A 14255-nucleotide genomic window follows, 5' to 3' on the forward strand; every position below is an offset into this window, starting at 1 on the left:
ATATATATAACTGAGCCACTGTGCTATACAGCAGAAATTGGTACAACATTGTAAATCAACTATAATTTAAAAAAAGAGGAAAGCAGGCAGAGAAGAAATGGTAAAGTAAGAGAGACCAAAAGAGGACCGGTTAGAGAAGTGGGAGAAGCATATTAAAGTAAGAGGAGTGGCCGGCAATGTCAAATACTCCTCAAAGAGACCTCTCTTAACTGTCCCATCTAAAATGACTCCTGCCTCTGCCCCTTTTCTCACACTTCAAGAGTACCCTGGTTTACCCCTACTGCTCCTATTAGTATGGAAAACTATTATTTGTTTAAATATGAATTCCCTGTCTCCCCCACTAGAACCCAAGCTCTCTCCACAGAAGATCTTGTCAGTCCTGTTCACATTGCATCCTAAGTACATAAAGCAAGACTCCAATCATCTGCTGAATGAATTGGGTGAACAAATGGTACAGAGAAAGAAGTTTCAAGACAGTGGTAGAAAAAAATGACAGGAGTTCCCGTTGTGGCGCAGTGGTTAACGAATCCAACTAGGAACTATGAGGTTGCGGGTTCGGTCCCTGGCCTTGCTCAGTGGGTTAACGATCCGGCGTTGCCGTGAGCTGTGGTGTAGGTTGCAGACGCGGCTCGGATCCCGTGTGGCTCTGGTGTAGGCCGGTGGCTACAGCTCCGATTCGACCCCTAGCCTGGGAACCTCCATATGCCACGGGAGCGGCCCAAGTAATAGCTAAAAAGACAAAAAAAGAAAAAGAAAAAAATGACAAATAGGCTATGTAATAAAAGCAGCCAAAAAAAGGTAACAGAAAGCTGGCTACTCTTTAAAGAGGCTTTGTGTTGAAAAGATGCAGGAAGACGGTGCAGAAACTGAAAAAAAAAAAGCCAGGTCAAAGAAATGGTTTGTTCTTTTTCAACAATTGCATATACTTATTAGCTGAAAGGAAAGGGCCAGAGTAGATGGAGTGATGAAGGTTCAGTGAACGTTCATTTATATAGCAAATATTTTAAGCTTTTTTATTGTGAAGAATAACATGAAGTGCAACCCCCCCCAAACAAACTCAATGCCACAGTGCAGAGCTCAATGAATGACCACGAAGTGAACAGTCACCTAGCCAAGAAATGCAACTTTGCCAGAACCCCTCATCCAATGTAACCACTTTCCTTATTTTACTGCAGGCTTCTGCCATCTAAATATGGACCCTAAAAAACTATGCTTTAGTTTGTCTACTTTTAAAACTTTATAAATAGAATCATCTATGTAGTACTACTCAATCTTTTGTGTCTAAACTGCCTTTGTTCAACATTCTTGTGAGATTCTTATTGCATATAACTGTGGTTTGTTCATTTTTTTTGCCATGTGGCACACTCCATCCATGGGCAAAAAGCTTCAGCCTATTTTTGTATGGCTTTTCAGCTACAAATGATTTTTACAGCTTAGAAGTGCTGGAAAACAATAAACAATACAAATATGGGACAGAGACTGTGTGTGGCCTACCAAACCTAAAATATTTACAGAGAGTTTGTCAATGCCTGCTGCGTTCCAGTGTGTGAATATACCATAATTTCTTAGTCCATTCTTCTGTTAACTATTTAGTTTCCACATTTTGGCTATTACAAATAATGCTGCTATGAATATCTTGGTACCTGTTTCTCGACGTGCAAGTACCTTGATGTATATAAAATGGGTTGCAGTTCCCACTGTGTCTCAGTGGTAACGAACCTGATTAATATCTGTGAGGATGTGGGCTCGATCCCTGGCCTCGTTCAGTATGTTAAGGATCCAGTGTTGCCGTGAGCTGTGGTGTAGGTCACAGACATGGCGTGGATTCCGCACTGCTCTGGCTATGGCTTAGGCTGGCAGCTGTAGCTCTGATTCGACCCCTAGTCTGGGAGTTTCCATATGCTGCAGGTGTGGCCCTAAAAAGAAAGAAAAAAAAAGATAATATTTTGAATATACTGGGTTACATAAAATATATTATAATTAATTTTAATTGTTTCTGTTTATTTTTTTTCACATTATACTTCTACTGGATAACACACATTTATAACACTAGGTCTGTCATAATGTGAATACAGTACAACCTCAAGTTGTTTCAGTCTTTTAAAATTTTGTAACATTTTCTAAGTTTTCTGCACTGAGTTCATGCAAAATTTCTGCTAGATTTATCTGTAGGTTTGGTATTTTTTATACTACTATAAACATTCCTTTAAAAAATTCCATTTTCTGTTGCTAATATATAGACATAAAATAGATTTTATTTACTGACCCTTTCTCCAGCAACTGTGCCAAAGTGCTTTTAATTTTAAGGATTTATATGAAGATTTGGATTTTCTACAGACACAATCATGTTAACTAAATAATGACAATTTTCTTCCTTTTCTCTAAACCTTAAACTGTACTTCTTTTGGTTGCCTTACTGTTCTTGCATGTACCTTCAGGACAACATAAACAGAAGTGGAATAATGGGCATCTTTGCTGTACTCCAAATCTTATAGGTAAAGGTAAAGCTTTCTTTCTTTATTCTTTTTTTCCCCCACACTCACGGCATGCAGAAGTTCCCGGGCCAGGGATTAAACCCACCCCACAGTATCCACCTCAGCCACTGCAGTGGCAACACTAGATCCTTAACCTGCTGAGCCACGATGGGAACTCCAAAGCTTCCAATATTAACATGAAGATAATATGAGTATTCTAGATCTATGGGGTTTGTTCATACTTAAATCACATAATATTGATATCATAATATCAATGAATTTCTTAGTTATTTCTTACACTATAGCTAAAAATATCTCATTTTTTAGTTTGAAGCATTTATTTTAATTTTAATTTTATTTATTTATTTTTTTGTGTGTGTGTCTTTTTGCCATTTCTTGGGCCGCTCCCACGGCATATGGAGGTTCCCAGGCTAGGGGTCGAATCGGAGCTGTAGCCACCGGCCCAGGCCAGAGCCACAGCAACGCGGGATCCAAGCCGCGTCTGCAACCTACACCACAGCTCACGGCAACGCCGGATCGTTAACCCACTGAGCAAGGCCAGGGACCGAACCCGCAACCTCATGGTTCCTAGTCGGATTCGTTAACCACTGCGCCACGACGGGAACTCCTAATTTTTATTTAGTTATTTGCCTTTTAGGGCTGCACCTGCAACATACGGCGGGTCAAATCGGAGCTGTAGCTGCCGGCCTACACCACAGCCACACAATGCTAGATCTGAGCCACGTCTGTGACCTACACTACAGCTCATGGCAACGCCGGATCCTTAACCCACTGAGCAAGGCCAGCGATCAAACCCACAACCTCATGATTCCTAGGTAGATTCATTTCCACTGCTCCACGACAGGAACTCCTGAAGCATGTATGTATGTATGTATGTATGTATTTATTTATTGTCTTTTTGCCATTTCTTGGGCTGTTACCGCCGCATATGGAGGTTCCCAGGTTAGGGGTCGAATCGGAGCTGTAGCTGCCAGCCTACGCCAGAGCCACAGCAACGCAGAATCCGAGCCACGTCTGCGACCTACACCACAGCTCACGGCAACGCCGGATCATTAACCCACTGAGCAAGGGCAGGGACCGAACCCGCAACCTCATGGTTCCTAGTCGGATTCGTTAACCACTGCGCCACGACGGGAACTCCTGAAGCATTTATTTTTAAATTTCATCAAAACATCCACTAGGGAGTACTTACTTAAGAATCATAGTCATTGTTTCTTTTCGATCTTTTCCTTGGAAAGGTAGTGTACCAGTAAGCATCTCAAACTACAAAAAGGCAAAATAATCAGAGGTATTAGTAAGTATGAAATCTCAGGGCCAGAAGATAAAAAAACATCAGCTTAATTAATTACAACCAAATCTTCTAAAATTGCTATATAATACAACAAGTGACTTATATTTCTACTATATTAACTACTGAACTAGGCCAAAAAATACCCCAAACCTTACCATTAACACACCAAAAGACCACCAGTCTGCACTCTGAGTGTGACCTCGACGATTAACTACTTCTGGTGCCATGTATTCCACAGTTCCACAAAAAGAATACGCTTTCTTTTCATGGTCAATAGACTCTTTACTTAGGCCAAAATCTGCCAAAATAAAGATCGAATTTATAAATTTCCTAAAAATAATTTGCACAAATAAAGTTTAAACTTTGAGTTTCAAAATTTACATTAACAGTTCCAATATTTACATTGATTATTTTAAAATTCTAATTCAAGTTTTTAACACCGTGTACTACATAATATCTGTACTGTGATCTACCTTAAAAGAAATTACATAGAGTAGAAGAGATTATTTTAACAAAATGAGGATTTTTACCTGTTAACTTGATATGACCTTCTTCATCAAGAAGGATGCTGAAAGAAAACAAAGTCAGAAAATCTTTCAAACCACTAGAGATTTTTTTGAAGCTAAAACTGAAATTACTTTGTTAAACATCAGATCACAACATTCACTGCAAAATCCTGCTTTAGAATGAGTAAGAAGGCAAAGGTGGGATTCCCTGGTGGCCTACTAGTTAACAATCTACTGTCATCACTGCCATGGCTCAGGGCACTGCTGTGGTGCGAGTTTGATCCCTAGCCCCAGAACTTCTGCAAGCCATGGGTACGGCCAAAGAAAAGGCAAAGGTAAAGGAAGAGAAAAATTATTTTTCTGGACACATATATGTAATAAATACCAAAGGCAAAGCCTTAGAAACTTGTATTAATGAGCCAGGGACATTTGAGAACTATTAGGGAAAAAACCAAAACCTATACTTCTCTAAGTTGTCTAATGCCTTTCTGCAGGGGTGCCTAACAAAACTCCCTAGTACTTGCACAGTAGACCGAGGATCCACATATTTAAGTCAAATGTATTAGAGTTGTCATTCTCTCGGTCATTTAAAAAAAATTTTATTGGAGTGTAGTTGACCAGTGTTGTGTTAGTTCCTGGTGTATAGCAAAGTGAAGCAGTTATACATACACACGTATCCATTCTTTTTCAGATTCTTTTCCCATATAGGTTATCACAGATTATTGAAATTTCCCTGTGCTATACAGTTAGGCCCTTGTTGCTTATCTATTTTATACAAAGTAGTGTGTACATGTTAATCCCAACCTCCTAATTTATTCCCCCCCCTCATGTTTTCCCTTTGATAATCCATGTTGTTGCTGCAAATGGCATTATTTCTTTTTTTTTTTTTTTCTTTTTAGGGCCGCACCTGTGGCATATGGAAGTTCCCAGGATAGGAGCTAAATCAGAGCTACAGCTGCTGGCCTACACCACAGCCACAGCAACATGGGATCCCAGCCACTTCTGTGATCTACCCCACAGCTCATGGCAACGCCGATCCCTGACCCAGACCAGGGATCAAACCTGCATCCTCATGGATACTAGCTGGATCCATTTCCACTGTGCCACAATGGGAACTCCTATTTCATTCTTTTTTATGGTGAATAATATTCCACTGTATATATGTACCACATCTTCTTTATCCAATGCTCTGTTGATGGACATTTAGGTTGCTTCCAGGTCTTGGCTATTACAAATAGTGTTGCAAAGAACACTGGTGTGCATTTATCTTTTCAAATTACGGTTTTCTCTAGATAGATGCCCAGGAATGGGGTTGCTGGATCATATGGTAGTTCTGGATTTAGTTTTTTTTCTTTTTTTGTCTTTTTGCTATTTCTTGGGCCGCTCCCGCGGCATATGGAGGTTCCCAGCTAGGGGTCTAATCGGAGCTGTAGCTGCCGACCTACACCACAGCCACAGCAACTCGGGATCCAAGCCACGTCTGCAACCTACACCACAGCTCACGGCAACGCCGGATTCTTAACCCACTGAGCAAGGCCAGGGATCGAACCTGCAAGCTCCTGGTTCCTAGTCGGGATTTGTTAACCACTGAGCCACAAGGTTTCTGGCTTTAGTAGCTACTTGAGTGGCGAGTAATGTCATTAATTAAGGAGCTATAGAAAGGGTCAAGTATTAAGCTGTAGGCCAATAACTGTATTTCTGCATAGGTATTTTAGTATATTGACTTGAAAGTTCAAGTAATATACTTTCACTTATATGTAAAACTATTCCATGATAGAGGCATTTCCTTACTTTTAATTCTAACTAAAAAATGTGCAAGCCAAATTCTGTTATGATAAAATTTTACTACGTCAAAAAGACTATGAACTTTCCTATATCATCAATTCAACTATAATGACAATAAAGTTTAGCAACGAGGGTAATTGAGTAGGGACATAATTTCTGAGTCTCTTTCATAACAAGGGGGTTGTTATAAAGAAAATACTACTGAGTATGCTTGATTAGAAAGCAGACCAATACATTAGGGAATATAAAAGGAATTATTAGGTATGTTGGAAATCATCCTCTTTTTTTGTCTAAGGAATACATGAAAGGCAGTCCTAAAAACAAAACAAACCTCAAATGATTCTCAGTAATTTTGAAAAAATTTAAAAAGAAAATATGGCTAAAAGAGTATTACTTATGTTTCCCATAGCAAGTGCATTCTTTTAAGATAACCATGCCCATTCTTTACCCTTTAAAGAAAAAGTCAGCTGTATTACTCTCAAAAAGCAAAGTTTCTTTTAATTATTAATAATTATTTTTAGCCATATTTATTATAAAAGAGTTCTAGTTTAAAAGAATCTGGACAACACCTCATAGTGCATAAAAACAATTGTTCTAAAAATTTAAATCTCTCAAGTTCTATAAGATGGTATCTACTTGGATCATTTAACAATTAACTGTTACTTCATTTTAACAGTGTTATCTAGACATTTATGTGAAATATCTCACTATAAGCAATCTTACCTACACTAGCTCTCATTTGACCTTTGAGACAGGGCCCATGCCCTACATGTAATTTTGTGACCAACATTAATACAATGGTCTACAATAAATACATTCAAGTAAATGAAATAAAACATGAACATATTATTATTATGAATGTATAGTCTTATATTTATAGTAAGTCTTTTCTCCTAAGGATTATATGCTTGAATATTCTCACCAGAAATTATATTTTATGTCATGATAGTTACAAATTGGGGAAATGACAAGAAAAACTCTAGTCATTATCTGGGGAATAAAATCAGAACCATATGAAACTTATCTAAAAACAAAACACCTGAAAAACAAATGGGAAATGTGAAAATAAAACCTTTTCCAAATGATCACCTAATAGGACTCCAAAGGAGAATTTCCTATTTCCTGTTGTAATATAGAAGTAAAACTGTGGGAGTTCCTGTCATGGTGCAGCGGAAACGAATCTGACTAGGAACCATGAGGTTGCGGGTTCGGTCCCTGCCCTTGCTCAGTGGGTTAACGATCCTGCGTTGCCGTGAGCTGTGGTGTAGGTTGCAGACGTGGCTTGGATCTCACGTTGCTGTGGCTCTGGCGTAGGCCGGTGGCTACAGCTCCGATTCGACCCCTAGCCTGGGAACCTCCATATGCTGTGGGTGTGGCCCTAAAAAAATTAAATAAAGCAAAAAATAAAAATAAAAAAGCATTAAAATTTCGCATGTAACATTTTAATGTAAGTAATATCCAAATTCTTAATAAAGATAATAGTTGCACAACTCTATGAATCTATTAGAAACGACTGAGTTGGTTTTTTTTTAATTTTAATTTTATTTTATTATTTTGTCTTTTTGCCATTTTCTTAGGCTGCTCTTGCAGCATATGGAGGTTCCCAGCTAGGGGTCTAATCAGAGCTGTAGCTGCCGACCTACACCACAGCCACGGCAACTGGGGATCTGAGCCCCGTCTGCGACCTACACCACAGCTCACGGCAACGACGGATCCTTAACCCACTGAGCAAGGGCAGGGATTGAACCCGCAAGCTCATGGTTCCTAGTCGGATTGGTTAACCACTGAGCCACGACGGGATCTCGCCTGTTTTATTTTTTATAGGTGGATATTTAATGTATGACACTGGTCCCAAGACCAAGGCACAAAACTTAAATAGAGCATTTATTTTAAAAAGTTTAAAAACAAATGAAACTAACCTATATTGTTTAGGAATTCATATGTAAATGGGAGAAGTATTTTTTTATTAAAAATTTTTTTAAACATATATATTTTTTTTTTTGCTTTTTAAGGCCGCACCCACGGCATATGGACCTTCCCAGGCTAGGGGTCGAATCAGAGCTACCTGCCAGCCTACACCAAAGCTCACGGCAATGCTGGATCCTTAACCCACTGAGCGAGGCCAGGGATCGAACCCGCATCCTCATGGATCCTAGTCGGGTTTGTTAACCACTGAGCCGCGACGGGAACTCCTTAAAATATAATTTTTAAAGGTTACTTTTCATTTACGGTTATTATAAAATATTGGCTCTATCCCCCATGTTGTACAATATATCTTTGAGCCTATGTTACATCCAATAGTTTCTGCCTCCCACTCTCCCAATCACTAACTGGTAACCACTAGTTTGTTCTCTGTATCTGTGAGTCTGCTTTTTCATTATATTCACTAGTTTATTTTTATTTGTTTTGTTTAGTTTTGGCCGCACCCATGGCATGTGGAAGTTCCCGGGCCAGGGAGTGAACCTGTGCCACAGAAGTGACAATGAAGGATCCTTAACCCACCGAGCCACCAGCAAATTCCAGTTTGTTGTGTTTCTTAGATTCCACATAAGTGATCTCATACAGTATTTGTGTTTTTCTGACTTATTCACTTAGCATAATGCCCTCCAAGTTCATTTTACACTGTCACAAATGTCAAGATTTCATTCCTTTTTATGGCTCAGTTGTATTACATTGCGTGTGTGTGTATGTGTGTGTGTGTATGCGTGCACAACATATCTTCTTTATCCATTCGTCTCAGTGGACACTTCGGTGGCTTCCATATCTTGGCAACTGTAAACAATGCTACTATGAACATTGGGCTATGTGAATTACACCTCAAGAATGATGTTTAAAAACTTGATAGAGGGAGTTCCCGTCGTGGCGCAGTGGTTAACGAACCCAACTAGGAACCATGAGGTTGCGGGTTCGGTCCCTGCCCTTGCTCAGTGGGTTAATGATCCGGCGTTGCCGTGAGCTGTGGTATAGGTTGCAGATGCGGCTCAGATCCCGCGTTGCTGTGGCTCTGGTGTAGGCTGGTGGCTACAGCTCTGATTCGACCCCTAGGCTGGGAACCTCCATATGCTGTGGCAGCGGCCCAAGAAATAGCAAAAAAGACAAAAAAAAAAAAAAAACTTGATAGAACAAATCTCTTGTTTATATCCTTAAAAAAGAAAAAATATTCTTTCTTGCTCAAAGTGGTACACAGTAAACACTGAAAAATTAAAACACAGAAGTATGTATAATGTAAATAACACTAGCTTCTCAATAACCACTATCATAAATGCAATAGGAAATTTGCTCAACTCACACTAAAAATTTGAAATCATGTGAAGAAGAGAATTTTCGATAAATGGTATTTGGAAGAAATAATTAGCTTCATGCCATCCCTCGTAACAAATTTCTAGATGGAGTTAAAAGTTAAAAAAGAAACCATAAAATTAGAAGGAAAACATATGATGCATGAGATTGGAAAAGTCCTTCTAAGAAAAAAAGTCGTAGAAGAAATCACAAAAGAAAAGGTTGGTAGATATGACTGTGAAAAAATACTTACGTTTAAAATAACATAAAGTTCTGCACAGCAAAGGAAATCCTAAACAAAACGAAAAGACAACCCACAGAACGGGAGAAAATATTTGCAAATGAATCGACCGACTGACAAGGGATTAACCTCCAAAATTTACAAACACCTTCTGCAGCTCCATACCAAAAAAACAAACAACCCCATCAAAAAATGGGCAGAAGATCTAAACAGATAGTTCTCCAAAGAAGACATACATATGGCCAAAAAATACATGAAAAGATGTTCAACATCACTCATTAGTAGAGAAATGCCAACCAAAACTACTATGAGGTACCACTTCACACCAGCCAGAATGGCCATCAGCAAAACGTCTACAAACAGTAAGTGCCAGAGAGGGTGTGGAGAAAAAGGAACCCTAGTACACTGTTGGTGGGATTGTCAATTGGTGCAACCATTGTGGAAAACAGTATGGAGTTTCCTCAGAAAACTCAAAATAGAACTATCATTTGATCCAGCAGTCCCACTCCTGGGCATCTATCCAGAGAAAACCATGACTTGAAAAGACACATGTACTCCAATGTTCATTGCAGCACTATATACAATAGCCAAGACATGGAAGTAACCTAAATGTCCATCGACAGAGGAGTGGATAAAGAGGATGTGGTACATATACACAATGGAATATTACTTAGCCATTAAAAGGAACGAAATACCGGCATTTTTAGCAACATGGATGGACCTAGAAATGATCATGCTAAGTGAAGTCAGTCAGACAATGGTCTCTTACAAATCAATGGGGGAAAAACTAACATTCCAAAAGAAAAATGAACCAAGTCCACAAACAGAAAAATCACACAAAAATACAAACTGCCAATATACCTATAAGCATAGATTTCAATTTCATTAAAAGTCAAATGCAAATGAAAATAATATAATGTAAACAGGTATTTTACCAGATATTTAAAAGTATGAGAATACACAGGGTTAGCAGAAATGTGAAGACCAAGCAGTTTAATTCAATGTTTGTGGTAGTTTTATGAAATAATATTATTTTTATATTACATCTTAAATAATTATATTACATTTTATTTGACTTAGTAGCATAATTCCTTACTTTTCTGGTTTTAAGTCTCTATAGATTATTCCCAGGCTATGCAGATGGTCTAGAGCCAACGCAAGTTCAGCCAAGTAGAATTTGACATCTTCTTCTGTGAACATCACCTAAAATAAAATAATAATTTTTCTAACTTTATTTTCTTTTTGTGTTTGCTATTTCTATTTAAAGTTCTATCCTACAGTCTAAATATTTAAAAAATTATAAACATGCTAATTCCGAGTAGTTTCATCCACAATTTACTTATGAAAGGAATTCGCGAAAATGATCAAATCAGTCAACTAATATTTAGTGAATGCTAAATATTCACTGTGGGGGAAATAATTTTACATTTTGTTAAATAACAACTATATTCAAATTGTGCCATTGTCGTTCCACCACAGTAACACCTTAGAAATGAAAAATGATCTTTAAAATGCAAAGTACAATTAAAAGGAGGCAAAAGACAGTTTATCAATTTAATATCTATTTTCAGAATAAATTCAAAAGTTAAGAAAATAACTTTTTTTGGCTCTGACTCTTCAATGTAAGAATCTTGTGCCACTGGAGAAAACATGATAAGCATAATATTTAAGTGTAACAAAACTTTAGTTGAAACAGGATACGTATAAATAGATTTAAAACAGAGATTAATTATATACCTCTTTGGATAAGCGTGTAAACAAATCTCCTCCCCTGAGAAAGTCCAATATGAGATACAACTTCCCTTCGGTTTGAAAAGCTGAATGAAGAAATGAAAATTTCCATTTAATTCACCATAGTTTAATTTTTTAGGCTAACATAAGGTCAGTTCATTCAGAAATGAACACTATTTTTGGCAAATTAATGACCATATCATAGATCTAAATTGATTTGCATTTAAAAGTTAACCACTGATTTCTCTTAGTTTCCATGTAGAAATGTTAAATACACTGTTTCTTATTACAGAACCACTAGAACATTTGTTAGATTTTATTCAGGCCAACAGTCTCTCAGGAATACAACAGTTCTAAAACAGGTGATCAATAATATAAATTCTCAACAACAAAAAAAGACTTACTTAACTATGAAATGAAATACAAAAACCATGTCACTAAAATACACACAAACAAGTACATTCATTAGCTTTAATTACATGAAATAAGAATGTCAGGACATTGATATTAGGGATCTCTCTTGCTTGTTAGGCTAACATACCGACTATAAAATACTGGTATGTTACTATTATTTAAAAATGATTATTACTACCTGTTCCTATGGCTATCACTCAGAAACTGTAATGTTTAAAAGAAACATGATGGTAAATGCAATAAAAGCTTTTAACATTTATCTAAGAAGTAATGTTTTAATTTCCATGACTTTACTATATGTATCTACTAAACACATATAAATATAGATGAATAAATATTTATATACATTAGTATATCTGAATACATTCAGGGAGTGGGAGAATGAGGTAAAAGTATGAGATGGGAGGTTGTTCATAACTTACCATAATGTAACTTGACAATAAAAGGATGATTAACTTCTACCAAGATATCACGCTCCATTTTTGTCCGAACACGGTCTCGAACTATAAAATAATGCACAAGTGGTTATACTGTAATAGATTTCAGAGACAATTTTTTTTTTCTTTTCATGGCCGCATATGCAGCATATGGAATTTCCCAGGCTAGGGGTTGAATCAGAGCTGCAGCTGCCAGCCTACGCCACAGCCACAGTGGACCTGAGCCGTATCTGCGACCTATGCTGCTGTTTGCAGCAGTGCCAGATCCTTAAACTGAGCAAGGCCAGGGATCAAACACATATCCTCATGGATACTAAGTTGGATTCTTAACCCACTGAGCCACAACAGGTATTCCAGATTCCAGACACAATCTTTAAAACAAAATCTTTTTGGTGCCCATTTTAAATAAAACTTTGCTTATATGGATAAAAATTGGAGTTGCCATTTTTATGCATATGAATAAGGCTATTTACATGTGTAAATAAAAACTATTATTCTTGAGCTTTCAAAATTAAAAACTATTTTCTACTAAATTGTATTACCAGAAGAAACTGTATATATTTACAAAATCTGTGCTTTACACTAAAAAAATACAAAGAACATACTCGATGTTGACTTTAACATCAGATGTGCAAGTATTTTAATCAAAGTTATGAAAAATGGCCCAAAAAGGAGTAACTTTTTTAAAACAGGGCATTCCAATGAAATATTAAAACATACCAAAAAACGAAATAGGTTTTAATACACCTCCCTACCAACCTTATCATCTCAATTCAACAAACATTCGTTAAACATCTAAAATATGTGGCAGACATGGAGACGGATGGATATACTCCAAAAGGTGTATTTTGAGCGAGGCAGGAGAGGAGAGATACTGAGAGGAGATACTCTGGTGCAGCTGAAAGAGTAAGGCTTTCTGGAGTTAGAAAAATCCGAATCCAGTCTGCGTAATTTTGAACAAGTTACTTATTTAAACTCTGTGCCTCAGTTACCTCTCATCTACACAATAGGGATAACACCGTTCTATCTCTGAGGGTTGTGTGACCATCTGAGATAAGGTCTGTACATCCCAAAAGCTGGTATGTAAGAGATATTCAATTAAGTGGTAGCTATAGTACCATGGATATGATAAAGGGATAAAATGATGTCTTACCACCAGTAACTAACATAGGAATTCAGAAAAGCGAAAGATCAGTCTTAACTTGTACAGCAGAGAGGCTAGAGTGAAAAGGCTGGGTTGGGGATTTTTAGAGTGGAATTTAGACAGGCAAGGATTGGACCTAGAGAAGAAAATTCCAAGTATGGAGTACCAGTGCAGGCAAAGACATGGAGGCATTCACGGTGAGCGAGAAGGAACCACATCAATGTGGAAACTGGGGAGGTGAAGTAGAGAAGATCAAGATTCTTGACAAGTTGGACTGCTGGGATGAATTTACATTTGACCCTGTAAGCAAAGCTTTTTTAACAAACATTTCCTGAGCAAACTCTACGTGCCAGGCACTGTGAAATACAAATACAAATAAAATAATCTTTATGGGAATGACAGACAAGTGAAGAGATGATTAAGAAAATGATCTGGGAGTTCCCGTCATGGTGCAGTGGTTAACGAATCCGACTAGGAACCATGAGGTTGCGGGTTCGGTCCCTGCCCTTGTTCAGTGGGTTAACGATCCGGCGTTGCCGTGAGCTGTGGTGTAGGTTGCAGACGCGGCTCGGATCCTGCGTTGCTGTGGCTCTGGCGTAGGCGGGTGGCTACAGCTCCAATTCGACCCCTAGCCTGGGAACCTCCATATGCCGAGGGAGCAGCCCAAGAAATAGCAACAACAACAACAACAAAAGACAAAAAAAAAAAAAAAAGAAAGAAAATGATCATTAAAGCTTTTCTGTTGCATGAGAGATAATTAAGGATAAATCATAAATAACTTCTGTTTTTCAGCCAGAGAGACTGAATAGTTGTGCCAAAGATTAACACAAACAATGGGAAAAAGTCGTTTTCGGCAGTGGGGATGGGAACAGAGAGAAGGAAGAGTTGGTTTTCTTGTCAATTTAAGGTGACCATGTACTTAAAACTCATAA

At 37.9% G+C, this 14255-nt stretch overlaps 1 protein-coding gene across 10 annotated transcripts in view; it reads right to left on the reverse strand.

Moving 5' to 3' along the window:
* The window catches only part of RPS6KA3 (ribosomal protein S6 kinase A3), a 124454-nt gene that overhangs the window by 35394 nt on the left and 74805 nt on the right, over positions 1–14255 (reverse strand). For all 10 annotated transcript variants that reach the window (XM_021080348.1, XM_021080347.1, XM_021080350.1 and 7 more), the window contains 6 exons: positions 12165–12245; positions 11335–11414; positions 10694–10800; positions 4317–4354; positions 3942–4084; positions 3688–3758 (listed from right to left, as the gene is read on the reverse strand). In XM_021080348.1, the coding sequence (XP_020936007.1) occupies positions 3688–3758; positions 3942–4084; positions 4317–4354; positions 10694–10800; positions 11335–11414; positions 12165–12245 (520 nt within the window). The remainder of the gene's footprint in view (positions 1–3687; positions 3759–3941; positions 4085–4316; positions 4355–10693; positions 10801–11334; positions 11415–12164; positions 12246–14255) is intronic.

The sequence above is a fragment of the Sus scrofa genome, chromosome X, assembly GCF_000003025.6.
Source record: "Sus scrofa isolate TJ Tabasco breed Duroc chromosome X, Sscrofa11.1, whole genome shotgun sequence".
NCBI lineage: Eukaryota > Metazoa > Chordata > Mammalia > Artiodactyla > Suidae > Sus > Sus scrofa.